The 26,702-nt window shown below is 41.2% G+C and overlaps 1 protein-coding gene across 1 annotated transcript in view; it reads left to right on the top strand.

The window, feature by feature from the left end:
• Nucleotides 1-22,450, top strand: part of LOC132160677 (serine hydroxymethyltransferase, mitochondrial-like) — a 45,833-nt gene extending 23,383 nt beyond the window's left edge. The window contains exons 4-12 of the mRNA XM_059570314.1: nt 7,518-7,718; nt 7,802-7,883; nt 8,318-8,440; nt 10,844-10,983; nt 11,312-11,474; nt 13,611-13,710; nt 19,563-19,718; nt 20,273-20,380; nt 21,040-22,450. Of these exons, the coding sequence (XP_059426297.1) occupies nt 7,518-7,718; nt 7,802-7,883; nt 8,318-8,440; nt 10,844-10,983; nt 11,312-11,474; nt 13,611-13,710; nt 19,563-19,718; nt 20,273-20,380; nt 21,040-21,167 (1,201 nt within the window). The 3' untranslated portion in view covers nt 21,168-22,450. The remainder of the gene's footprint in view (nt 1-7,517; nt 7,719-7,801; nt 7,884-8,317; nt 8,441-10,843; nt 10,984-11,311; nt 11,475-13,610; nt 13,711-19,562; nt 19,719-20,272; nt 20,381-21,039) is intronic.
• The last annotated feature ends 4,252 nt before the right edge of the window (nt 22,451-26,702 follow it).

Genomic DNA, 26,702 nt, shown 5'->3' with positions numbered 1-26,702 from the left:
AAAAGGCTGACTCACCTGATTTTTCATCTTTTCAGCGAAGCTCACGCATCGCTGGATCACGGAGGAAGCAAGCGCCGTCTGAGAAAGCACATCAGCAGGACGAGCCATTCTGAAGCTGCTGGCATCGCCGCCTTCCACTGCCGTTCCTGCTGCGCTATCCGGCGCCTATATCCTTTCAATCCTGTTATATCCAAGCTGTTCTTTATGTGTGTGTGTGTGTTCGCCCTGCGACACACACTCGTAAAAGAGCTCGCGTCTTTTTTTAAGATGCCTTCCTGCGGCTCGTCAGAGCCCCACTCAGCGAGGGAGACCGGTACGTCATCTGTGTCTCCTGCCTGGGTGAAGATCATGCAGCGCTCGCTCGCTGACGGCGGATGCCCCCGCTGCGAGCTGTTGCCATGGTGACTCTGAGGACTCGCCTGGCCTTTTTCTCTGAGCCTGCATTCTCCGCTGCGCTGAGGCGCCGTAAAAGCATCGCTTCGAGCGGATTCCGGAACCGTCTTCAGCTCAACCGAGCTCGCCGGTTCGCCCTGCTTCACCGCCCCCCCCTGCATCGCTTCCCGGTGGGCAGCGCCCGCTGTTTGCCGGCGCGTCGTCCGAGGAAGTCGATCTCAGGGCCGCGTCGGGGGAAGAGGACACGCGCTCTCTGCTAGCTTCGAGCAGTGAGGGCTGGGCGAGCTCCGAGGATCTCGCGCCTTCTGCTCAGAAGCCCAGCAAACGAGCTGACATCGAGAAGGAGCCGGGGCGAATGCTCGTGTTGGCCGCGATGAGTCTCGGCCGCGAGTGGTTTGCACCAGCGCCCCCCCCCCCCCCCTCTCGTTCCCGGCTGGATGGTATTTCCCTTTCGGAAGAGCGTACTTCTCAAAGCCCGCCTCATTTCTTCCTGAGCTTCACGAAGAGGTGGCGAAGGCTTGGAACGCTCCATATTCAGCATGAACTCGTTCGTCTGTCTCACTAGCATTCTCCACACTGATGATGCTAAAAACAGGAACTACCACTCACTTCCGCCGGTGGAACAGGCGATAGCGACGCACCTTTGTCCACCCTCTGCTGGACGGCGGCAAAAGCGGTGTTGCCATCTAAAGCCTCCTGTGTGACGCTGCGTCGGCACTACTGACGATGGCTGCTTCATCGAAGCGCAGGTGTACGAGTTCCGCTGTGGCCGAGCTCTCACCCAAGCGCGCCGCTGTTTCAGTTCCAGGAATTGTGACTGTCTCAGCGTTTTCTGCAATGCGCAAGCCTGCACAGTTGCCCGCTTGCCTGCACACAAAAGCCGTTATCACAACAGCTTCAGCAACGCAGCTCGAGACCCCCGTTCTCGCTCTACTGGCCGTCGCCCCGCGCCGCGGGGACCGCGGCAGAGGATTACGGTGAGGCCGGGAGCCCCGAAGCCATCCTGGGAAAGCCATCTACGCATGCTGCATGACGCTGCGTCGGCACTACACACGATGGCTGCTTCATCGAAGCGCCGGTGTACGAGTTCCGCTGCGGCCGGGCTCTCACCTAAGCGCGCCGCTGTTTCAGTTTCCAGAGATTGTGACTGTTTCAGCGTTTTTTGCAATGCGCAAGCCTGTACGGTTGCCCGCTTGCCTGCACACGAAAACCGTTATCACGGCTACCCAGATATTTCCCGAAAAAGGTGTAATTTCTGGTGTCCCGGCCACGGCCGATGGTGCTATAAATGTAGTGACGATGCCCACTGCTCAGTGCCCATCTCCGCATATAAGCACAGCCCTTCACACAGGGCTCGCGCCCATAAAAGCGACTCAAGTCGATCACGCGCACTACATAGTAGACGTGCCCACTCCTCAGTGCCCACAATCACTATGTCACACGCGTCATGTGGTTTCTGTAAAAACAAAACCCGTGCACGTTCGTCCAGCCACGGCCGATGGTGCTATAAATGTAGTGACGATGCCCACTCCTCAGTGCCCATCTGCACATGTAAGCACAGCCCTGCACACAGGGCCTGCGCCCATAATGTCGACTCAAGTCGGTCGCGCACACTGCATAGTAAACGTGCCCACCCCTCAGTGCCCACAATTACTATGTCACACGCGTCATGTGGTTTCTGTAAAAACGAAACCCGTGCATGCTCGCCCGGCCACGGCCGATGGTGCTATAAATGCAGTGACGATGCCCACTGCTCAGTGCCCATCTCCACATGTAAGCACAGCCCTGCACACAGGGCAAGCGCACATAAGATCGACAAAGATCAGTCGAGCGCGCCGCATAGTAAACGTGCCCACTTCCCAGTGCCCACATACACTATGTCACATACGGCGCGGGGCTTCTGTAAAAACGAGGCCCGTGCACGTACATTCTGCACAGGCAGACAGCGAGTTGAAAGGGGTAAAAGTGCACACATGCAGCCCACGGTTACTCGCAGATATATCGAGTCCCACGGGACCCGCTCAGCCTCCCTCCAGTCGGTTAAGCGCCGTAACGGGGTCGAGGAACAGCGATCTGCCCGCTGTGATCAGCGCGCTCCCCGCCTCAGATGCGCAGCACACTCGAGCGCCGCCGTTGCCCAGTCAACAGAGCGCGTTTCGCATCCAGCCCTTAGCCATTCATGCAGATGCATGGTCAGTGCTTCCAGGGGTTTCGGATTGGGTGCTAGGCATTATAAAGAGAGGCTTCTCGCTACAGTTTTCTCGACGCCCACCGCGCTTTTCAGCGCGCGTCGAAACTACGGTCAAAACAGAAGTAGCACACATACTTCGGGCCGAAATATTCAAAACTGTTGAGCAAAGGGGCTGTAGAGCCTGTGTCTCAAAGCGAGGGGGGGCTGTACAGCAGATACTTTCTGGTGCCCAAGAGAGACGGGGGTCTCCGGCCCATACTGGATCTAAGACAGCTGAACAGGCATTGATGAAACGCAGTTTCAAAATGCTCATGACCAGGAAGCTCCTCGCGCAGATTCGCAGAGGGGACTGGTTCATGTCAATAAATCTGAAGGACGCGTATTTTCAAATACAGATAGCGTCAAAACACAGGCGATATTTGAGATTCGCCTTCGAGGGCCAGGCATACCAGTTTGCAGTCCTGCCATTCGGCTTGTCCGTAGCTCCTCGTACGTTTACGAGGTGCATGGATGCAGCGCTCGCTCCTCTCAGACTCAGAGGCATACGAGTGCTGAATTATTTGGACGACTGACTGGTTCTGGCCCGATCATGAGCGGAGCTCGTGGACCACAGAGCCGTTTTACTCGATCACCTCGAGAAGCTCGGCCTCAGTGTCAATTGAGTGAAGAGTTCGCTGAACCCCAGTCAGACGATCCTGTTTCTGGGTATAGTTCTGAACTCGTGTTCCATGACGGCGCGGCTGTCACCACAGCGCGCGATGGGCATTCAGCGTGCAGCGAGTTCTTTCCACTGTGGCGCGACTGTGTCGCTCAAACACTGTCAAAAGATGCTGGGTTTCATGGCCTCAGCATCTCCGGTTCTGCGGCTGGGCCTGCTCCGCATGCGCCCCCTGCAGTTCTGGCTGAAGGCTTGGGTGCCGCGCAGAGCGTGGGCGTCTGGCCGGCTGCATTTCAAGGTCGATCATAGCTGTGTTGCGGCTCTAGCACCTTGGACAGCGAAAGGCTGGTACCGATCAGGTGTAAGCCTGGGGAATTCCCCGAGTGTGAAAATGGTGTCGACGTACGCCTCCACTTCGGGATGTGGAGCGCTGCTCGAAGGCAGACCGTCCTTTGGCCTATGGTCAGAACGGGAATAGCTCCATCATATCAACTGCCTGGAAATGCTGGCAGTGGAGAACGCGCTGACGCGCTTTTGTCCCCATATCAAGGATCACCACGTCGTAGTCCGTTCGGACAACATGTCCGTGGTGTCCTACATAAATCGCCAGGTCGGTCTCGGGTCCCAAAACCTGTGCAGGCTGACGGAACGCCTCCTGATTTGGGCTCAGCGCAACGTGCGCTCGCTGAGAGCAGTGCATGTGCCTGGACTGCAGAATCTGGGTCCAGACAGGCTGTCCAGAGGCAATGTTCCTACGGGTGAATGGTCTCTACACCCGCAAACAGTCCGGCTGTTGTGGGAGAGATTTGGCATGGCGGAGGTGGACCTCTTTGCGTCCCACGAAAACGCTCACTGCCCCGCGTTCTTTTCCAAGAACGAAAGCGCGCTGTCACGGAGATGGCCGTGCTGCCCGCTTTATGCGTTCCCTCCCGTCTCCCTCCTTCCGCAGGTGATAGAACGGGTGAGAGAAACGAGATGTTCAATACTGCTTGTAGCACCTCTTTGGAAGAACCAACCATGGTTCCCAGATTTGATGCAGTTAGCAGATGTCGCCCCATGGCCGGTACCGTTGAGGAGAGATCTCCTCTCGCAGGCCAGGGGCTCGATTTGGCACCCTCAACCGGAGTTGTGGTCCCTCCATGTATGGGCACTCAACGGTTACCCGCTGATCTCGCAGTGGGAGTGCTAAATACCATCACTCAGGCTAGAGCTCCGTCGACACGACGTCTGTATGCCTCGAAGTGGTCGGTGTTCTCCAGCTGGTGCACAGCTCGAGGTTATTCACCCCTTAGTTGTGAGGTGACGGAGGTCCTCTCCTTCCTACAGGAGCTGTTGGATAAGGGCAGAGCCCCATCCACGCTCAAAGTTTATGTGGCGGCCATCGCGGCATTTTCTGAAACGGCGTCCAGTCAGTCAATAGGAAGGAACGATTTAGTCATCCGGTTCCTCAGAGGAGCTAGGAGGCTGAATCCTCCCAGACCTCCGTCAGTCCCTATGTGGGACCTCGCGGCGGTTTTGGAGGCCTTGAAGGGTCCCCCTTTTGAGCCTATCCAATCGGTTAGCCTTCAGCATCTGTCGTTCAAGACAGTATTCTTGTTGGCTCTCGCTTCTGTGAAGCGTGTGGGTGATTTGCACGCGCTCTCGGTGAGCCAGTCGTGCTTGGAGTTTGGGCCCAATGACTCAAGGGTCATACTCAAACCTAGGCACGGTTATGTGCCGAAATCCCTCAACACACCGTTTCGGGCTCAGGTTATTGCCCTGTCTGCCCTGCCGGTGTCAGGGGAGGATGGAGACTCGAGTCTTCTTTGCCCTGTCAGGGTTTTAAGAGCTTATGTGTCTCGCTCTGCTGCCTTTCGGCAGACGGAGCAGCTATTTGTCTCGTTCGGTGGACGTTCCAAAGGAATGGCTGTTTCGAGACAGACTCTATCCAGATGGATAGTTGACGCCATAGCGTTAGCTTACGCTTCCAGGGGCCTTCAGTGCCCGTTGGGCGTCAGAGCACACTCCACAAGAGGCGTCGCCTCGTCGTGGGCGTGGTTTACTGGGATCTCCTTGCAGGATATATGTATGGCGGCGGGTTGGGCCTCGCCGTCTACATTTATCAGGTACTATAACCTGGAGGTTCCCGCCTTGCAAGCAAGGCTGCTGTCGGTATAGAAGAATCAGGGCCCTGAGGGGAATTCTGAATTCATGAGCGCTATGCGCTGCCGACTGTTATATGGGCAGTATTGCATAAGACCCGCATTGCCACATTGGTCAGGCCTTGCCTCGGCTGTGTGATGTCATATTGCCGCATCTACGGATGCTGCTAGATATGGGACGGAGGGCTTTCCCCCTTTTCTGTCCCGGACTCTCTGTGGATGGAGAGTCCCTCAGGTGACTGTGCACTGTAAATCCTGGGCGTTGCTTCAGGTTTATTGGTGTGTGATCCCTGCGCGCACGGCGTTTTACATCGGGTTCCCGTAGCGTCTTAGCTAAGACGCAGTACGAGAGAGCTCTTGTAAGAGAACGTACTCGGTTACTAAACGTAACCTCAGTTCTCTCTAGAAGAGCGAACGAGTACTGCGTTCTCTGCCGTGCGTACGATTCACTCTGGTTCGCTTCGGCGATGAAATAAATCAGGTGAGTCAGCCTTTTCGAGCTCCTTTTATAGGTTGGGCCACACCCGTTTCGGCGGGAAGTGGCAAGAAGGGCGCGAAGCGCCCTTATTGGTCTGATGTTGCATCAGCCCGCGCTCGATAGGCTGTGCAGTTGCCGCAGAACAAGCCAATGAGCGAACGAGCCGTCTCGCCTATGGCTGTGTACTGCTGCAAATGCGCTTTACAAAATACAAAATTAAGGATAATTTTTTGCTTCAGTATTTCGTGAAAAGAGACTTTTCCCGTAGCGTCTTAGCTAAGACGCAGTACTCGTTCGCTCTTCTAGAGAGAACCGAGGTTACGTTTAGTAACCGAGTACGTTTTGTTTGTCCACCCGCCTCTTGAGGATTGACCACAAGTTCTCAATGGGATTAAGATCTGGGGAGTTTCCAGGCCATGGACCCAAAATTTCAACATTCTGGTCCCCGAGCCACTTAGTTCTCACTTTTGCCTTATGGCACGGTGCTCCATCGTGCTGGAAAATGCATTGTTCTTCACCAAACTGTTGTTGGATTGTTGGAAGAAGTTGCTGTTGGAGGGTGTTTTGGTACCATTCTTTATTCATGGCTGTGTTTTTGGGCAGAATTGTGAGTGAGCCCACTCCCTTGGATGAGAAGCAACCCCACACATGAATGGTGTCAGGATGCTTTACTGTTGGCATGACACAGGACTGATGGTAGCGCTCACCTTTTCTTCTCCGGACAAGCCTTTTTCCAGATGCCCCAAACAATCGGAAAGGGGCTTCATCGGAGAATATGACTTTGCCCCAGTCCTCAGCAGTCCATTCACTATACTTTCTGCAGAAGACCAATCTGTCCCTGGTGTTTTTTTTGGAGAGAAGTGGCTTCTTTGCTGCCCTTCTTGACACCAGGCCATCTTCCAAAAGTCTGCGCCTCACTGTGCGTGCAGATGCGCTCACACCTTCCTGCTGCCATTCCTGAGCAAGCTCTGCACTGGTGGCACTCCGATCCCGCAGCTCAATCCTCTTTAGGAGACCATCCTGCCGCTTGCTGGACTTTCTTGGACGCCCTGAAGCCTTCTTTACAAGAATTGAACCTCTTTCCTTGAAGTTCTTGATGATCCTATAAATTGTTGATTTAGGTGCAATCTTAGTAGCCACAATATCCTTGCCTGTGAAGCCATTTTTATGCAACGCAATGATGGCTGCACGCGTTTCTTTGCAGGTCACCATGGTTAACAATGGAAGAATAATGATTTCAAGCATCACCCTCCTTTTAACATGTCAAGTCTGCCATTCTAACCCAATCAGCCTGACATAATGATCTCCAGCCTTGTGCTGGTCAACATTCTCACCTGAGTTAACAAGACGATTACTGAAATGATCTCAGCAGGTCCTTTAATGACAGCAATGAAATGCAGTGGAAAGGTTTTTTTGGGATTAAGTTAATTTTCATGGCAAAGAAGGACTATGCAATTCATCTGATCACTCTTCATAACATTCTGGAGTATATGCAAATTGCTATTATAAAAACTTAAGCAGCAACTTTTCCAATTTCCAATATTTATGTAATTCTCAAAACTTTTGGCCACGACTGTATTATTTGTATTTATTTTTATGTATTGTTATTTGTAATTGTGTGTGTGTGTGTGTGTGTGTGTGTGTGTGTGTGTGCAGGTATTACGGTGGTGCAGAGGTGGTGGATCAGATCGAGCTCTTGTGTCAGAAGAGGGCTCTAGAGGCGTTTGACCTCGACCCGGCACTGTGGGGCGTCAATGTTCAGCCCTACTCCGGATCTCCAGCGAACTTCGCCGCTTACACAGCCGTCCTGAACCCTCACGAGCGCATCATGGGCCTGGACCTGCCCGATGGAGGACAGTGAGTGACTCTCTCTCTCTCATTCACTCTCTGCCTCTCTCGCCCGCTCGTCAGATGTGTAATGAGTTCTGTGTCTCTGTCAGTCTCACTCACGGATACATGTCTGATGTCAAGCGGATCTCAGCCACCTCCATCTACTTTGAGTCGATGCCCTACAAACTCAACGTAAGTTCACATCACGCCTGACCCTGCTCTGGCTTTAGAACCATAGTGAGAGTCAACCAGAGTGTGTGGGTGCATGTGTACGTGTGCGTGTGTGTGTGTGTGATGGTCAGTCACCTTTATGGGAGAGATAACAGGAAATCGACAGACACGCACTCACTCGCTTGCAATCACACACACATGCACACACGCACTGCACTGTGTGTGTATTTTGTTATCCTTGTTTATTTATTTTCTACTGTATTTAAATTTTTTATTATTTATTTGTTTGTTTGCTTGTTGTAAAGAACTTTTGATGATAAATCTGAATGTCAAAGATGTGTTGAGACTCTGTTTCTGACTGCAGGAATATTCTGTAGTAAAGATGTTAAAGGCTAACCACCTCTGTCTCTCTCTCTCACACACACACACACACACACACACACACACACACACAGCCTGAGTCCGGTCTGATAGACTATGATCAGATGGAGTTGACGGCGAGACTCTTCAGACCCAGACTCATCATCGCAGGCACCAGCGCTTACGCTCGCCTCATCGACTACAGCCGCATCAAGAAGGTCTGAATCCACCTCTCGTTCATTTTAGATTATTCAATGTCTTCAATGGAATCATAAATCATTTCACTAATTTTAATTGGTGTACTTAAAGCATTAGAGCATTAGCTGCATACAAATAAACAAAGAAATTAAAGAAATATAGTCCATCCAAAAATGTTTTTTGGAGTTTGTGTCTTCATCAGGTTTGTAGAAATGTAGCACTGCATCAGTGTCTCTCAATGGATGCTCTGCAGTGAATGGGTGCCGTCAGAATGAGAGTCTGATAAAAACATCACAATAATCCACAGCACTCCAGTCCATCAGTGAACATCTGGAGAAGACAAAAGATGAAACACATCCAGCATTAAGATGATTTTAACTCAAACACATAGAGTCTATAATCCATAATAACACTTCCTCCAGTGAAAAAGTGCATCTGCTGTTGTCTCTCACAGATTTGTTTAGAGCTGTTTAAACGCTGCTTGATCTGTGCAGATTTCTCTCCTGATTCAGACCAGAACACTTTTTTTTTTTTTCTTCTTTTTTGATGTTTTCTCAGACTCTCATTCTGACGGCACCCATTCACTGCAGAGCATCCATTGATGAGACACTGATGCAGTGCTACATTTCTACAAACCTGATGAAGACACAAACTCATCCTGATCTCAGATGAACTGAGAGTGAATACATTTACAACTAAACTTTTATTTTTGGGTAAAATCTTGTTTTAGGAAACATAAAGATCATATTTAAAAGACTTTCTTTCCAGTCCAACAAGTGCATTTATTGGATTTAATCTAAGTTAAATTAGATTTTAGTGTGTTGTTTGATTTTTGGTTTTAAAGTTAAGTACTGAAGTGTTTTTACTTTGATAAAGCATTTGCATTTAAAACTATGCAAATTGAAAACAGTGCAAAAGTACCTAAAGATAAAAACACAATGTTATTCTCTCTCTGAGTTTATTTTTGCTGTCTCCACTGCTCTCTTTATTCACACACACTCATCTGTCTCTGACACATTTGTGTTTAACTGCTCAAGCCTGACGCCTCGGAGATGACAAACACACTCTGCTCACAGTACAGTGTACACACACACACACACACACTGCAGTGTCAACTTTTAATTACATCTTCATTCATACACACACAAACAGCAGTACGAATGATGATTGTTCTCATTAACACTGATGAAACAAGTTTGATGGACAGTCAAATACCCATAATCCCTTTCAGCTCTCACTCAGTTCGTGACAACTCTCCGAACCCTAGTGAGTGCCCTACATAGACCGCATGAGAAGGCTCAAACATCATGCCTCCCAAAATTAAATTAAATGTATGCATTATTCACATTGTCATGTGATGTCTATGTAGGGCACTCGCTAGGGTTCGAGCAGAGCTGGTGTCTGTGTCTCTGAGAGCTGCTTTCCTCATATCTTGTGCGGCACTTCATGTTTTCTGCTGCAGGCTGAGATTGTGTGTGTTTCATGTTTGTTGATCGAATTTACTGTGGCCTGATTTTACTGCAAGATAAACACAAGGTCAGCAGCACACACAAGCTCACACACACGCGCACACACACACACACTCAAACACACACACACACTCACCCACACACTCTCAAACACACACACACACTCACCCACACACTCTCAAACACAAGTACACACACACACACTCTCAAACACACACACACACACACACACACACACACACACACACTCTCAAACACAAGCACACACACACACACACACTCTCAAACACACACACACACACACACTCTCTAACACAAGCACACACACACACACACACACACACACTCACTCAAACACAAGCACACACACACACACACACACTCTCAAACACACACACACACACACACACTCTCTAACACAAGCACACACACACACACACACACACACACTCTCAAACACAAGCACACACACACACTCTCAAACACAAGCACACACACACACTCTCAAACACAAGCACACACACACACTCTCAAACACAAGCACACACACACACACACACACTCTCAAACACACGCACTCTCACACACACACACACACACACACACACACTCTCAAACACACGCACTCTCACACACACACACACACACACACACACACACACACTCTCCACGACAGATTAAGTGTATCAGTGTGCATTATCAGTGTCTGATCAGCTGGAGATTATCTTTACCCGAGAGCGTAGCGTCACGCTCAGAAGTGTTAGTGAAGCGCCTGCAGTCTCTGGGGCTCGTTCCCTGGAGAAGCGCTCGGATCTCATCAGGTCAGTCTCCGATGGGCCGATAACGGAGCGCTTTGATTGTGATGTTTGCTGTGAGCTCTGCGGATCTCAGTTTCTCAATGCTTTCATAATCCTCCCTGAGCTCTGTCTTACTCTGCTCTCTGTCTCCGGGCAGCTGTGCACCGAGCTGAACGCATACATGCTGGCGGACATGGCTCACATCAGCGGACTGGTGGCAGGCAAAGCCATTCCCTCGCCGTTCACACACGCCGACCTCGTCACCACAACCACACACAAATCACTGCGAGGATCCAGGTACAGCTCGAGCAGTGACTGAGATCCATCTCTCAAAGCCTGTGTGCAGGACTAGTGTTTAGTGCACAAACCATTCATTCTGTGAAAGAAGTTAATACTTTTATTCATTAGGAATGCATTAATTGATTAAAAGTGACAGTTCTGAGCTTTCTGTTCATCTGTGAACCCTGAAAAATAGTGTATCACGGTTCCAACAAAAAAATTAAATTCAGCACAACTGTTTTCAACATTGATAATAATCAGAAATGTTTCTTGAGCAGTAAATCTTCATCATCATCTCCATCAGTAACTGTTTCTCCACCTCCTCTGCTCTGGCTCCTCCCCTCAGGGCGGGGCTTATCTTCTACCGGAAGGGTGTTCGCTCGCTGGATAAGAAGGGCAAAGAGGTCATGTATGACCTGGAGGAGAAGGTCAACTTCTCTGTGTTCCCTTCACTTCAAGGCGGCCCTCACAATCACGCCATCGCCGGCGTCGCTGTTGCTCTCAAACAGGTACAGCTTTGCTTTCCCTTCCAGATCATTTAGTCTTTCTGCTAGTCCTTAATGATATCATAGAGAGCAGGGTGGCAATATTAAGCTGATATATATGATATCGCACTATTTCATTTATGCATAGATTGCTGAAATTAAACGTATATTTATTTTAAATATTTACAAAATTATATAATTTGATAATGAATAAATATGGGGGAAAACGCTTTGGATTTTTTTTTTTTATTTATTTAAAAAGACTACTTGATTTTTTATGCTATTATAGTATTTTTTTCCAAATAATAAAAAAATGCTAAATTTCAACCGATATATCGGTCTTGTCAGTATATCGGTCAACTACTACTTTCTGCATTGATTTAATCTGTTTATGGTTCATACACTGAATTAATGACCAATATAAAGCCAGTGTATATCATATCAATATAATGAATTTAAAGATATTAAAAAAAACACATGTATAACAATTGCTGAAATTAAATATATACTTAATTGATATGTTTGTTAAATAATACAATTTGAAAATGAATATAAAAAAATTGATGATAAACTTGATAAATTTTTATTAAACATTGATTTTTGTTTATGCTGTAATAGTATTTGCTGCAATAAAAAAATAATTTATTATTTTTTTTTTTTACAAAATTCCAAATATCAGCCGATATATCGGCCGTGCCAATATATCGGTCGACCATACTTTCTACTTTCTATGAGCCGATAGATAGACAGATAGATAGATAGATAGATAGATAGATAGATACTAAATTATGTAATTTGAAAATGAATAAATATGGGGGAAAACGCTTTGGATTTTTTTTTTTTTTTACCCTTAATGACTTGGTATGTTTGTGTGTCCTAGGAAAAATATTTTCACGAACAAGGACAATTTAGTGTAAAAAAAACTCATTTTAGATAAAGCACACTGAATATGAAATCAAGGATTTGAAGACTTGTTTAAATTAAATAGGATGAGTATTTTAAGTGTTTGCTTTTCTGTTAAAAACTGGCTAAACAGAAAAATTATTGGCCATTGCAGATAATAAAAAAAATGCCAAATATCGGCCAATATATATGTATATCAATATTTACTTGAATATTTAAAATGTATTATATTACCCAATATTCACTTCAAACATTGTGAAAACAAAACTATTGCTGAAAGTAAATATATATTATTTTATATTTACTAAATTATATACTTGAAAATTAATAAGCATCACAAAAATTAACTTGTTAAAAAATTAATATTATTTATTTAAAAAGACTACTTGATTTTTTATGCTATTATAGTATTTTTTTCCAAATAATAAAAAAATGCTAAATTTCAACCGATATATCGGTCTTGTCAGTATATCGGTCAACTACTACTTTCTGCATTGATTTAATCTGTTTATGGTTCATACACTGAATTAATGACCAATATAAAGCCAGTGTATATCATATCAATATAATGAATTTAAAGATAGTAAAAAAAACACATGTATAACAATTGCTGAAATTAAATATATACTTAATTGATATGTTTGTTAAATAATACAATTTGAAAATGAATATAAAAAAAATTGATGATAAACTTGATAAATTTTTATTAAACATTGATTTTTGTTTATGCTGTAATAGTATTTGCTGCAATAAAAAAATAATTTATTATTTTTTTTTTTACAAAATTCCAAATATCAGCCGATATATCGGCCGTGCCAATATATCGGTCGACCATACTTTCTACTTTCTATGAGCCGATAGATAGATAGATAGATAGATAGATAGATAGATAGATAGATAGATAGATAGATAGATACTAAATTATGTAATTTGAAAATGAATAAATATGAATAAATTTAACTTGATACTTTTGTAAAATAAAGAAAATGATTTAACAACTAACTGATACTTTTTTTGTTGCTAAGAATAGAAAAAAAATATTCAAAATGCCAAATGTCAGCTGATATATCTGTCGATCACAACTTTCTACTTGTTTATTAGCATTTCATACGTTGAATTAATATCCAAATGCAACATCATCTGCGTCGTGGAGCATCTTCTATTCTCTCTCATCTTCTCCTGAACAATAGCTGGTGCACTTGGGAGCTCATTTATGATTTTTGATAATTGATAGCTCTTCATTCGGTCTCCCTTCAGGCCACAACGCCCATGTTTCGTGAATACATCGCTCAGGTTCTGAAGAACTCGAAGGCCATGGCTGAGGCACTGCTGAATAAGGGCTACACGCTGGTCTCTGGTGGGTTTTTCACTCGCGTCTCGTCTGTTTCTGCGCTGTATGTTTTCTCTTCAGGTGAGTAGAACGTGTTTGTCTGGGACTGAGACGATGCCACTGGATTCTCCTGGAAGATAAAGTTAGTTTTCCTGCGTTTCATCAGTGTGTGCTGCGGTCGTGAGGCTCAAACCTCTACACTGCAAAAAAGGCTTAACTCAATTAGTACTTTTGTCTTATTTCTAGTCAAAAAAACTGTTATAACTGTTCTTAAATTAAGATGCATTTACTTGGTAAGCAAACTGATATTAGATATTGAGTCTTGTTTCTAGGAGAAGAAAACTAAATTAAGTGCATTTTGCTTAAAACGAGTATTTTACTTTCCCACTAGCAGATAGTTTTACTTGTTTTAAGCTAAATGCACTTAATTTAGTTTTCTCCCCCTAGAAAAAAGACTCAGGATGTTGTTTTGCTTAACAAGTAAATGCATCTTAATTTAAAAAAATGTTAGATATTGACTAGAAATTTACATTTAGTCATAGCAGACATTTTTATCCAAAGCATCTAACAAATAATAATAAAAAAGTGTTTGTTTTTATTATTATTTTTTAAGAAAACAAGCAGTTAGTGAATGAATAGAGTGCAAGTCTAAAAGGTGCAATGTTTTCTTGTTTGTTAGTTTTTTTAGAACAAGACAAAAATCCTTTTATTTTTTGCAGTGTACGAATGAAGGTCTTAATGAACTAATTAACTAAAGCAGGTGATTATAGTGTATATACAGTATTTATGAATAGTCTTGTCAATGATTCAGTGTTTATGTGGATTGAAGTGGTAGAAAACACCACGAGCAGAAAACACACACAAATACATTTACATTTTTTCTTTTTATGTTATTGCTGAAGTAAAACTTCTTCACTCTCACATAAATTATTTATATAGAAGAAACTGAGTCACTCCATTCTTCAGCAAAGAGTTCATTTATAAGTGTCATCAGCATATAAATGTACGTGAGAATCACCTGCAACAAGGGCAATGTCATTAACATAAATACTAAAAAGTAGTGATGCACCGAAATGAAAATTCTGCTCCGAAACCGAAAATTTAGGATGCACTTGGCCGAAAACCGAAACTGAAGCCGAAAATGGCTTCTTTTAAAAACGTATATATATATTGCTTGGATTTAATGGATCTGAATTGAAAAATCACAATATAATAATCAAACTTTTATTAACAGTTACATAACAAAACATAAAATATTTTTAACAATAAATATAAATAATAATTATTCTTCAAGTTTTATGTTCCATCAAATAAAATAGTTTTTTAAAAATTGTGCAAAAAAAATCCACAATTTTGGAGATTTTTGAAGAACAAATGCTACATATTGCAACTTTGGTGTCCTCTCGTATAGGGCTGTCACTTTTGTGAAAAAAAATCCTGTTCGATTTTTGAGACATAGGCAAAGTGTTCATTGAATCGTTAGTAAATTGCCTATATTTGGCGTTGATCCGTTTTTCAACGACAAATATAGGCAAATCCACCGACAACTAAACAGGCATTAGGGCGAACGTAAAGAAGGCACTTGAGACGCGCACAAGTCAGCAATGTGGACTGCCATAACATCAATGAAAAACATTACTGAAGGCTACATTGATATTATGCGCTAATAGGCTCTGTGTGTGTGTGTGTGTGTGTGTGTGTGTGTGTGTGTGTGTGTGTGTGTCTGTGTGTGTCTGTGTGTGTCTGTGTCTGTGTCTGTGTGTGTGTGTGTGTGTGTGTGTGTGTGTGTGTGTGTGTGTGTGTGTGTGTGTGTGTCAGAACCTGCAGTTGCTGTGTGACGCGCGTTCGCTGCGAGCGTATAGTGACGACCTGGACGCGCTCCGAGAGAAGACCGTTAAAATCGATTCCCTATTTTCGTTTTCGAAACTTGTGTTGGTTGGTCCGATCGATTGTGCAGCTTTTGTGACAAGCTTTTTTTGATTGTGACAGCCCTTTGACATGCTTAATCTTTGACAGGCAGACGCGTGATAACAGCTCGACCGTGAGTGAAACCTAAGCGCTTGCGCACGGATGGGAGGGGCGGGTGACATTCATTTTCGGTTTACGTTTTCGGCTGTTTTTTTTATTTCGGCCCGAAACCGATAATGCCATTTCGGCCGAAAATTTTCGGCAGCCGAAATTTCGGTGCACCCCTACTAAAAAGTATAGGTCTCAGTACGTTTCCTTGTGGGACCCCTTTAGAACATTTTCAGGGATCAGGACTATTAACAGTCAAATGGTGTTTGATTTAGCCTGTCTAACGAACAACACAAAAGCTCTTAATGAATTAATTAACTAAAGCAGGTGATTATAGTGTATATACAGTATTAATGAATAGTCTTATCAATGATTCAGGGTTTGTTGTGTGTATTGAAGCGGTAGATAAGATCTTCATAACACACTGACCCTTGAAAGTCCTTCAGACGCATGAAGATCTACTAATGCTTGAAATCTGCTGCTTCTTTAAATCTCACCCCATCATATAATCAAGCAAACGACCTCATGGACCTTAAAAACACGAACAGAAGGAAATACAACCCAGATCACATTAAAAACACGTCATATGAGCAGTGTTTTTAGAAACATTGAAAGGATGTTTTTCAGGGTTTCTGTGGTTCTTAATTCACCTTTTTGAGCAAATTAGAGCCTAAAAAGGTCTTAAATGAGAGCAGAAAAATGAAATTCATAGTTAAGGTGTTTAATGTTGCAAGAACTGCGAAAAATTGACCTCTTCCTCAGTATTTTTGTTGTCCAGTGAAAATATCCACACAAAAAAAAAAAGTACAGTAGAACAAATTTCTGTCGATTCTGTTTTCTTTTTTTTAATTAAGTTGATTTTTGACTCGATTGGCAGATAGTTGTTCTTGTTTCAGATATAAACTCACTTTATTTTGTCCAATGTATCATAAAACAAGACTTCAAGTCATTTTTTTTCTGTCCAGTAAATGTCTCTTGATTTAAAAATCAAAGATATCTCAAGACAGAAATACTGAGGAAAAATGACTTTTTTGCCGTGTGATCAGGAGGGACAGTAAAAGTCATTTTAAAAATCTAGCACAGCTATTCAAGCCACAAGCTATTTATTTTTCAAAATGAATTAAAAAGTTATTGAGACTTGGAGACGTCTTAGTTTGACCAAACTAACTAAAGAGAAAAAACACACACATACATTACAATTAATCAATTAATATATATATATATATATATATATTGCTGAAGTAAAACGGATCAAGTTCTTCCCTCTCACATAAAGTTGTTTAAATAGAGAACCTGACTTACAATGCCTTACTCCATTCCTCCACCAAAGCAAAGAGTTCATTTATTCCATCTTTTCCTCAGTTTAATAATAGTTTGTGATGTTTATTATTCACTCTCGGTTATTTAAGGAGCAGAGCGAGTGTGTCTTCTTCTGCTAATTTACTCATTATAGTTATACAGAAAGGCTCTCTCATGTCTCATGAGCCGGTTTGAGGTGAATCCAAATCACTTTTATTGAAGCAAACGGCAGCAGAACGAATGTTTGTCTAACGCCACACTCTTCGTCTGAAGTCTTGACGATTTTATCGCACTCAAACACTTTTAATTATGTTTTTGTGCGCTGGATATTATTATTATCATCAGTGAGCGTGTGTGTATCAGCTGCGGTTTCTCCTCAGTAACATATGCAGAACTAATTGAACGTCTGCACGCCGGACACGCTTCACATCGACGCACATGTTGTTATTCTTCCGTTCTGTTCTGATCACTTCTTAAACAGCTGCAGATCAGTTTATGACTCAGTCTCATCTGTGAGAAACAATGATTATGACACAGACGAGTGAGAGACGACTGCTGTTAAACACTTTAGACCGCAAAACTCACTCTGTTTGTACATTTCTGGGGTTCTCAGAAGTAGAAGTTTGATTGATTGGATGAACCTAAGTATAAATATAATTTATAATTTTGTGCCCCCCATTATAGTATTGCTATGACAGAGAGATTGCTTTATGTTGGTCAGAAAAGAGAAAGAAACTCTCAAGCAGCAGCATTACTAGTTTTCAATGCTAAGATATAGTAACAAAAACCATAAAAGGAAATTTTAAGTAAAAATAATTTGGCAACAGTTTACAATGAGATCCCATTTGTTAACATTAATGCATTAACTAACATATGAAAAAAATATATATTTATTAATGTTTTTAATTATTTATTTTTACTTTTATATAACTAGGTAAGTCAGTTGAGAACCATTTCTTATTTACAATGACAACCTGGCTAAGTTGCAGCATAAAAAACAGATGCAAAACAATAAAGACATTATACAATTATAAGTAACACACTTATAAACAGTGACGTATAAGAACAAGCAAATAACTAAAAGCAAGTACAATGATATATTGTAGCTGTTTTGAGGAATGTTTAAAAGAAGATTTGTTTCCGATAAAGCAAACCTATGCGAGTTTTAACCTTTGTGAGCAGTGCATTTATGTGAGTTTCAAATGACAAATGTTTGCTATCGAGCCAAATACCAAGATATTTGTAGCATTCAACATAATTGATCTCAGAGCCATCCAATCAGAAACTATTAGCTGGATACTCAACATGTGGTAGATTATTCGTATTTAAAATTAAATGAAGACTAGAGAAAGCATGTTGGATGAGAGTAAAACGGGCCGTAGTAGTTAGGGAAAAACTAAATGTATAAATAAATGTCATCAGCATTTAAATGTACATGAGAATCACCTGCGACAAGGGAAATGTCATTAACATAAATAGTAAAAAGTATTGGTCCCAGTACGTTTCCTTGTGGGACCCCTTTAGAAAATGTTCAGGTAACGGGGCTATTAACATTCAAATGGTGTTTGATTTTGCTTGTGTAATGGACTGAGTATATTAATTTCCTATAGCGCTATATGATTACCAGTCAGGTGTATCATTAGAGGTCTTTGCTCTATTCCATAGAGTGTGTTTTGGCGAATAAGATCAGACAACTCTGGACTGAACCAAGGGCTAAGACGATTTTTTTTTTTTTTACCAAAATGTTGGTTCCAAACATTTCTCCAACTTCAGGAATAAGCCCAATTCTGTTTCAGTCCATATCAGCCATGTCATACAATAAAACCTGTTCTTATATTGTTTTAAAAGTATTAACTTGAAATGTTTAGCAACAGATTTTGAGGTTATTACAGATCACTGTAAATTATTAACAATAGACAACAGTTTCTAAGTAAAAGAATTCTCATTTCTATTGAGTTTAACCTCATGTAGATGTACTAAAATTACTAAAACTGAAACTAAAATAAATAAAACCTATATAGACATATTTAAAAACAACTACAACCAACATAAATGTCTAAATGTTAACTAAAATTAACATGAAAGCATATATAAAAATAATATCTGATTCAGAATATTAAGAAAAACTAAAATAGTATCTCAAGGATTTAAAAAAAATCACTGACAAAAATTCTAGTTATAAATGTAAAAAAAATTTTTTATGAAAATGAAACATTTTGCTAGATTTACATTGTTAATAACTGTGGAAACGTGTCATTACAGTCTGTGATGAGGATTCATTCATGTTTCTGCTCTTAATTTGAGTTTTTTCATCAACAACTTTACTCTAAAGAAATTATGTAGGGATAAAAAAATTTCCTCACAATTTGGAAACAAAAAAAAAGTCAGAATTTAGATTCTGTATAATATGGCAGTAGAATGGTTGTCCATGTTGATATAATGCATAATAGCCTCATAATCGAAAACCGTAATATCTGGGAACTGGACATTTGTTCAAGTGACCGTAGATATACATCCAGTCAGACTCGTTTGAGTGAAGACCAGTGTTGTGTGTGTTTGTTCAGGAGGAACCGATAATCATCTGGTTCTGGTGGATCTGAGGCCTCAGGGGATGGACGGAGCGCGGGCCGAGCGTGTTCTGGAACTGCTGTCCATCACAGCCAACAAGAACACCTGCCCTGGAGACAAGAGCGCACTGACCCCCGGCGGCCTGAGACTCGGTGAGAAACACACACACTCACACACACATGCACGTACACACACTCACTCACAGAAACACACACACGTTTGTTTTTGTGTAAAGTGTGTTCATCCCATAGGCGTAATAGTTTTTATACTGTACAAACTGTATATTCTATGGCCCTACACCAACCCTACACCTAACCCTAACCCTCACAGGAAACTTTGTGCATTTTTACTTTCTCAAAAAAACTCATTCTGTATGATTTATAAGCGTTTTGAAAAATGGGGACATGGTTTATGTCCTCATAAGTCACCCTCTCCTTGTAATACCTGTGTCATACCCATGTCATTATACAGAGTTGTGTCCTGATATGATACATAAACAAGAGCACTCACCTTCACTCACTCACTCACAGAAACACGCACACACACACACCCACCACATGCACAAACACACACTCACTGAAACATTCACACACACACACCACACATTCACCACATGCTCAAACACATACACAAACAAACACACACACACAGAAACACACTCACTCAAACAAACACACACTCAAACTGTGCTCCGCTGGTTTCCCAGGATCCCCTGCTCTCACGTCTCGTCAGTTCAAGGAGGCTGACTTCCAGCAGGTGGTGGATTTCTTCGATCAGGGCATCAAGATCGCTCTGGACGTCAAGAAGAAGACCAGTGAGTACAGACTCAGAGATCTGCTATTACTCTGTGTTTATTATATGTCATGTTTTATATCAACAATATAGATCTTGTTACATATCTACAATATTGTTGTTATTGCAAATCATTAACTTTCTATTTATCTGTGAATCCTAAAAAATAAAACGGATCACGGTTTTCACAAAAATATTGAATTGTTTTCAACATTGATAATAATCAGAAATGTCTCTTGAGCAGCATGTTAGAATGATTTCTGAAGATCATGTGACAGCTTTGATCACAGAAATCAGTTACATTGTAACAGTTATTCACAGCTATTTTAAATCTAGCACTGTAAAACGATTAATCGCGATTAATCGCATCCAAAACAAAGGTTTTTGCTTACATAATATATTTGTGTGTGTGTGCTGTGTATATTTATTATGTATATACATAGTCACATATTTACATATACATAATAAATATACACAGCACACACACATGTATATTATGTAAGCAAAAACTGTTATTTCGGATGCGATTAATCGCGATTAATCGTTTGACAGTGCCATTTCACTCATAACAATATTTCACAATTTTGACTATATTTTTGATTAAATAAATGCAGAACATTAGCATTATTGGCACTTTAATGTGGTTCTGTCTCCTCATGCAGTTTCTCTGTTTCTGTTCAGAAAAGCTGTCAGATTTCAAGAGTTTCCTGCTGGAGGACTCGGAGACGGCGTCTCGTATCACGGATCTGCGTCGCCGCGTTGAAGCTTTCGCTCGTCCCTTCCCCATGCCTGGATTCACTGACCATTAAAGCAGCAGATCAAACATTACACCTTTTTATTTTTTAGTTTAGCTTTATGATCAATCACTATTTTATTAATCATTTACTGGAACTAAAAGTCTTAAAACGACCACCTGTCAAAAGTTTGGGATAAGAACGATTTTTAATGTTTTTTACCGAAGTCTCTTATTTATTTAATGAAAAATCCAGGGAAAAATGAATATTGTGAAATATTATTACGATGTTTCTATTTTTATATACATTCAAATCTGATTTATTTCTGTGATGCACAGCTGTATTTTCAGCATCATTACTCCAGTCTTCAGTGTCACATGATCTTCAGAAATTATTCTATTATGATGATTTATTATCAGTGCTGGAAACTAATATTTTTTTTGGAACCTGTGATACTTTTTTTGTGATTCTTTGATGAATAAAAAGTTAAAAAGAAAATAATTTATTTAAAATAGAAATCTTTTCTAACAATGTACTCTACAGTTGTTGTTTTTTTGAAAGAAATTAAGTATTTTATTCAGCAAGAATGTGTTAAATTGATAAAAAGGGATAGCAAAGATACATAGATTTACATTTTGATTAAAACCTGTTCTTTTTAACTTTTAATTCATCAAAGAATCCTAAAAAACATGTTAGAATGATTTCTGAAGGATCATGTGACACTTCATACTGGAGTTATGATGATGGAAATTCAGCTTTGCATCACAGAAATAACTTATATTTTGAAAGATATGAAAATAGAAACCATTATTTTGTTGAAATAACATTTTGCAAGAATAGTGTTTTTTTCTGTATTTTAAATCAAATAAATGCAGCCTTGATGAGCAGAAGAGACTTTACAAGTCTCACTGATCCCAAACTTTTGAGCAGCAGTGTAGATACTGACACAAACAAGAAAGAACCAAACCGTTTGTGACTCACATCTTTATTTTTTATTTGGAGTGACGAACAAACGTTTCTAACAGACTAAAGATGCTACGTGTTTACAGCCTAAGATTCAGGTTTTCTACTTGAGTTTTTCTCCGCCTTTGTTAATCGAAGCTGTTTTGTACATGTACAGTAGTGTGTGTGAAAACTGTAACTGTTGTTGGTGTTTGTCGTTCCTCATCTTGAGTGATTTCTGATATCGATAAACACTTTGAGCTTCTTCTTCACGTTACACACATCTCCATTCTGCTGGATTCTGCCTGACAAAACGCCTTTTTATCACAAAATGATTGTTTTTAAATGGACAGAGCTATACAAATGATTTTCTAAAAACGTCTAATCCCAATAAAATGGTGCTGTAGGAAAATGCATCTCTTTGGGCTGCTCTTTTTCTGTAAGTGTGTACGCTGTGGGTGGAGATGATCGATCGCAGCAGTCGTTCTGGCCCGTCGTCTTCAGAGGAATAATGTGTTTTGAGTCAGAGGATTATTCAGGAACGTGCATTTAAAAATACATCTCTGAGACTGAAAGAGCCGCTGCTAATCAATGGATTAAAGTGAGCGTTAAAACACAGCGTGTGTGGAGAGTCTGTCCAGGTCGAACCAAAGCCCAAAATCACAAGAAACACTAAGAAGTTGCAAGAAGTTACATCATTGCAAAAAATCTTAATGACCCTAAAAAAGGTAATTTTTATTTATTTTAGAACATAATTTCTTAATTTGAAATTTTTTTGGTGGGATGTGAGTTTTTCAGTGAGATGTCAGTGTTTTCTCTCTTTCAGTGTGTGTCAGAGTAAATCCCAGTGGATGCTGAAGCAGCTCGTGATGAGTGGTTCCTGGTGTGTTTGTGTCGAAGGTTCAGGAGTCGCTCGCATCACTTTTCCGTGTCTGTGTGTGTTTGTGTCAGGAATGAGCTGACATGATTGGGAATCTCTCTCCTCCTCCTGCAGGCACAGACAGCCGTTAATTTGACAATAAATCAGCGGTGTTCAGCGAGGGACGGATTAACGACAATTAATTGCGCTCGTTTATTTGGAGTGGCATGTCGGCGTTTGAACGTGTGTCATAATTAAAGCCCTGCAGGACTGTGATGTGGCGTTACGGAGTCGATGGCTTAAGTGGCATTTTAGAGTCCCATTTAAACTCCAAACAATGGCTAATGTGCTGTAATTGCATCATAATAAAGTATAAGTGTCTCTTATAGAGCAATAACAGTCCCACGGAGAGACGAGGGGAAGGAAGAGGGTTGTGAGAGAGGATGAAGCCTCACACATCAATTAAGAGCCTGACAGACCCTGATGAGATGTGAAGAACAGAACCTCACTCACACACATACACACACACACACACAGCATTACTGTACTTATACAAATAGGCATAAGTCAAGTCACTTTATGTTTATAGAAGGGAAGCCTGTTTCTGCCATAGAATAAACAAGCAAAAAAAAAGGTATTTGCTAAAAAAAAAAATTCTCAAAATTCAGACTTTTTTTTCTCGCAATTCTGAGAAAAGTACGAATTGCAAGATATAAACTCGGAATTGTGAGGTTTGAACTTGGAATTGTGAAGTATGACATCGGAATTTTGAGACATGAACACAGGATTGCAGGATATGAACTCGGAATTGTGAGACATTTACTCGGAATTGTGAGACATTTACCCAGAATTGTGAGACATGAACACAGGATTGCAGGATATGAACTCGGAATTGTGAGACATTTACTCGGAATTGTGAGACATTTACCCAGAATTGTGAGACATGAACACAGGATTGCAGGATATGAACTCGGAATTGTGAGACATTTACCCAGAATTGTGAGACATGAACACAGGATTGCAGGATATGAACTCGGAATTGTGAGACATTTACCCAGAATTGTGAGACATGAACACAGGATTGCAGGATATGAACTCGGAATTGTGAGATATGAACTCGGAATTGTGAGACATTTACTCAGAATTGTGAGACATGAACACAGGATTGCAGGATATGAACTCGGAATTGTGAGACATTTACTCGGAATTGTGAGACAAGAACACAGGATTGCGGGATATGAACTCGGAATTGTGAGACAAACTCAGAATTGTGAGACATGAACACAGGATTGCAGGATATGAACTCGGAATTGTGTGACATTTACTCGGAATTGTGAGACATTTACTCGGAATTGTGAGACATTTACTCGGAATTGTGAGACATGAACTCGGAATCGTGAGACATGAACACAAGATTGCAGGATATGAACTCAGAATTGTGAGACATTTACTCGGAATTGTGAGACAAGAACACAGGATTGCGGGATATGAACTCGGAATTGTGAGACAAACTCAGAATTGAGAGACATGAACACAGGATTGCAGGATATAAACTCAGAATTGTGAGACATTTACTCGGAATTGTGAAGTATGAATTCGGAATTGAGAGACTCGAACTTGGAATTGCAAAATGCGAGCTCAGGATTCTGGTATATGAACTCAGGATTATGGGATATGAATTCAGAATTGCTGCAAATTAACTTGGAATTGTGAACTATGAACTTAGAATTGCGGGATATAAGCTCAGAATTGCGAGATATGAACTCTGAATTGTGAGACATGAACACAGGATTGCAGGATATGAACTTTTAAATCAGCTGCTGGTGGATTTTGACTGTTTGATGGTTTCAGTTTGATACATTCTGTGTGTCAGTGAGTTACAGGTGTAATTACACTACTGCTTTATTTATAAGGTTTGCACTTAAAGGTGCACCAAGTGATGGAAAACCATTTGACCGCAGTGTCGGATTGAGTCCCAAAACACACTTGTAGCCAATCAGCATTAAGGGGGCATGTCTTGTAATAATATAGAGAAGTAAGCGCTCAATTTGAGTGCACAGGATGCATATTAGCTGATCGTCTAGATAGAGAGAGATGGCTTATAAAAATATATCTGTGTTGCTTGTGTGTCATCCTCACTTGTTTCCCCGATAGCTGTAGCCATCGTAGTGTAGGTACATCACATGTGAGGCGGAGATTATGAAATAAGGACAAGGTCTTGTTGGGGTATGCGTATGGGCATATTTGTTTTGGTGTTTTCAAATATCAACATTGTTTGGCAAAAATCGCTTTGTGCACCTTTAAACTACTTTAATATGGAAATCCCCTTTTAAGTTCTTCAGTCTTTATCTAAAACTAATGGACAGTTTACTTTTAGTATCAATTACGATATGTGCAACATGGTATCAATTATAAATGTGCAACATCTATGCTTTTTCACCGGTGTTTTTATCGAGGGATGTTTTTCCTCAGTACTCATATTGTGAAGTGTATTTTCTGTGAACGTTTGATTGCAAACACACATCTGAGTTTGTTTACACCTAAGCCGAGACTCTGAATACACACACTCAGCAGATTTTCACACTCGAGAAACTGTTCTCGCCTCGCACACGCAAACACACACACTCCAAACACGCAAACACATGTGTTCGATGCAGCTGCACAGAACTGATAAATTGCACTGCTTCTCTAAAGATGTATTGTCTTCAGAGCTGGGTAGTAACTAATTACATGTAATCTGGATTATGTAATCAGATTCCAAAAAATGAATACTTGTAATTAGTAAAGGTTGAAAGAACTTAAAAGTTTAAGGCAACCAACTTCAGGAGATTTTTGAGATTTCTCTTGTATTGCTTATACAACAAAAAGTTGAAAAAAACTCAATGTCCTGAAGCTGGTTGCGTTAAGCTTTTAAGGTTTTTTGACTTTAGATGTTTTACAGTGTAGTACACTCAAAGTGCACTTCAAGTGGTAACTAAATAAAAAATTTTTATACAAAGTATGTTAAAAGCACATTTATATTCATGGTATTCCAAATTAGCACAGTTGAGTACACTTAGATGTTCTTAAGATTATTTTAAGAAAATACCAAATAACTTTTAGGATATTAAGTACAATATTAGTGCATAAAAATAGAGCATTTTAAGTACATCATGGAAGTGATTTCATACTGCTATTACAATCACAGTTACAGGTTATGATGCATGCAAGTACAAACATACACAACACAATTGTGTATATTTACACAATTTTTTGTAAATATTTTTGATATGCAACAAAAATACATAATTAAAATATGAAGTATGCACATTTATTAAATATTTAGCTATAAAAATCAGTAGTGCATCATAAAATGTATATTTTTACACACACATACATGTGTGTGTATGTGTATGTGTGAGTGTGTGTCTGGAGAAAAAAGTCGCTGGGGGTATATTTGTAGACATTGTCAACAATACAATGTATGGGTCAAAATTTTTCTTTTATGCCATAAATCATTAGGATATTAAGTAAAGATCATTTTCCATGGAGATATTTTGTAAATTTGGCAACCATAAATATATCAAAACTTAATTTTTGATTTGTAATATGCATTGCTAAGAACTTTATTTGGACAACTTTAAAGGTGATTTTCTCAATATTTTGATTTTTTTTGTTTATTTTTTTTTTTTTTTTATCAAGCTTTCAGATGATGTATAAATCTTAATTTTTAAAAATCGACCTTATGACTGGTTTTGAGCTCCAGGTTCACATACAGTATATGCATACAGTACACACATATACGACTTCGGTTGCAAAAAGTTCATCTG

This window comes from Carassius carassius, chromosome 17, assembly GCF_963082965.1.
Source record: "Carassius carassius chromosome 17, fCarCar2.1, whole genome shotgun sequence".
Taxonomy (NCBI): Eukaryota; Metazoa; Chordata; class Actinopteri; order Cypriniformes; family Cyprinidae; genus Carassius; species Carassius carassius.
The sequence above is the reverse complement of the archived record's forward strand: the minus strand, read 5'-3'. Positions and strand labels throughout refer to the sequence as shown.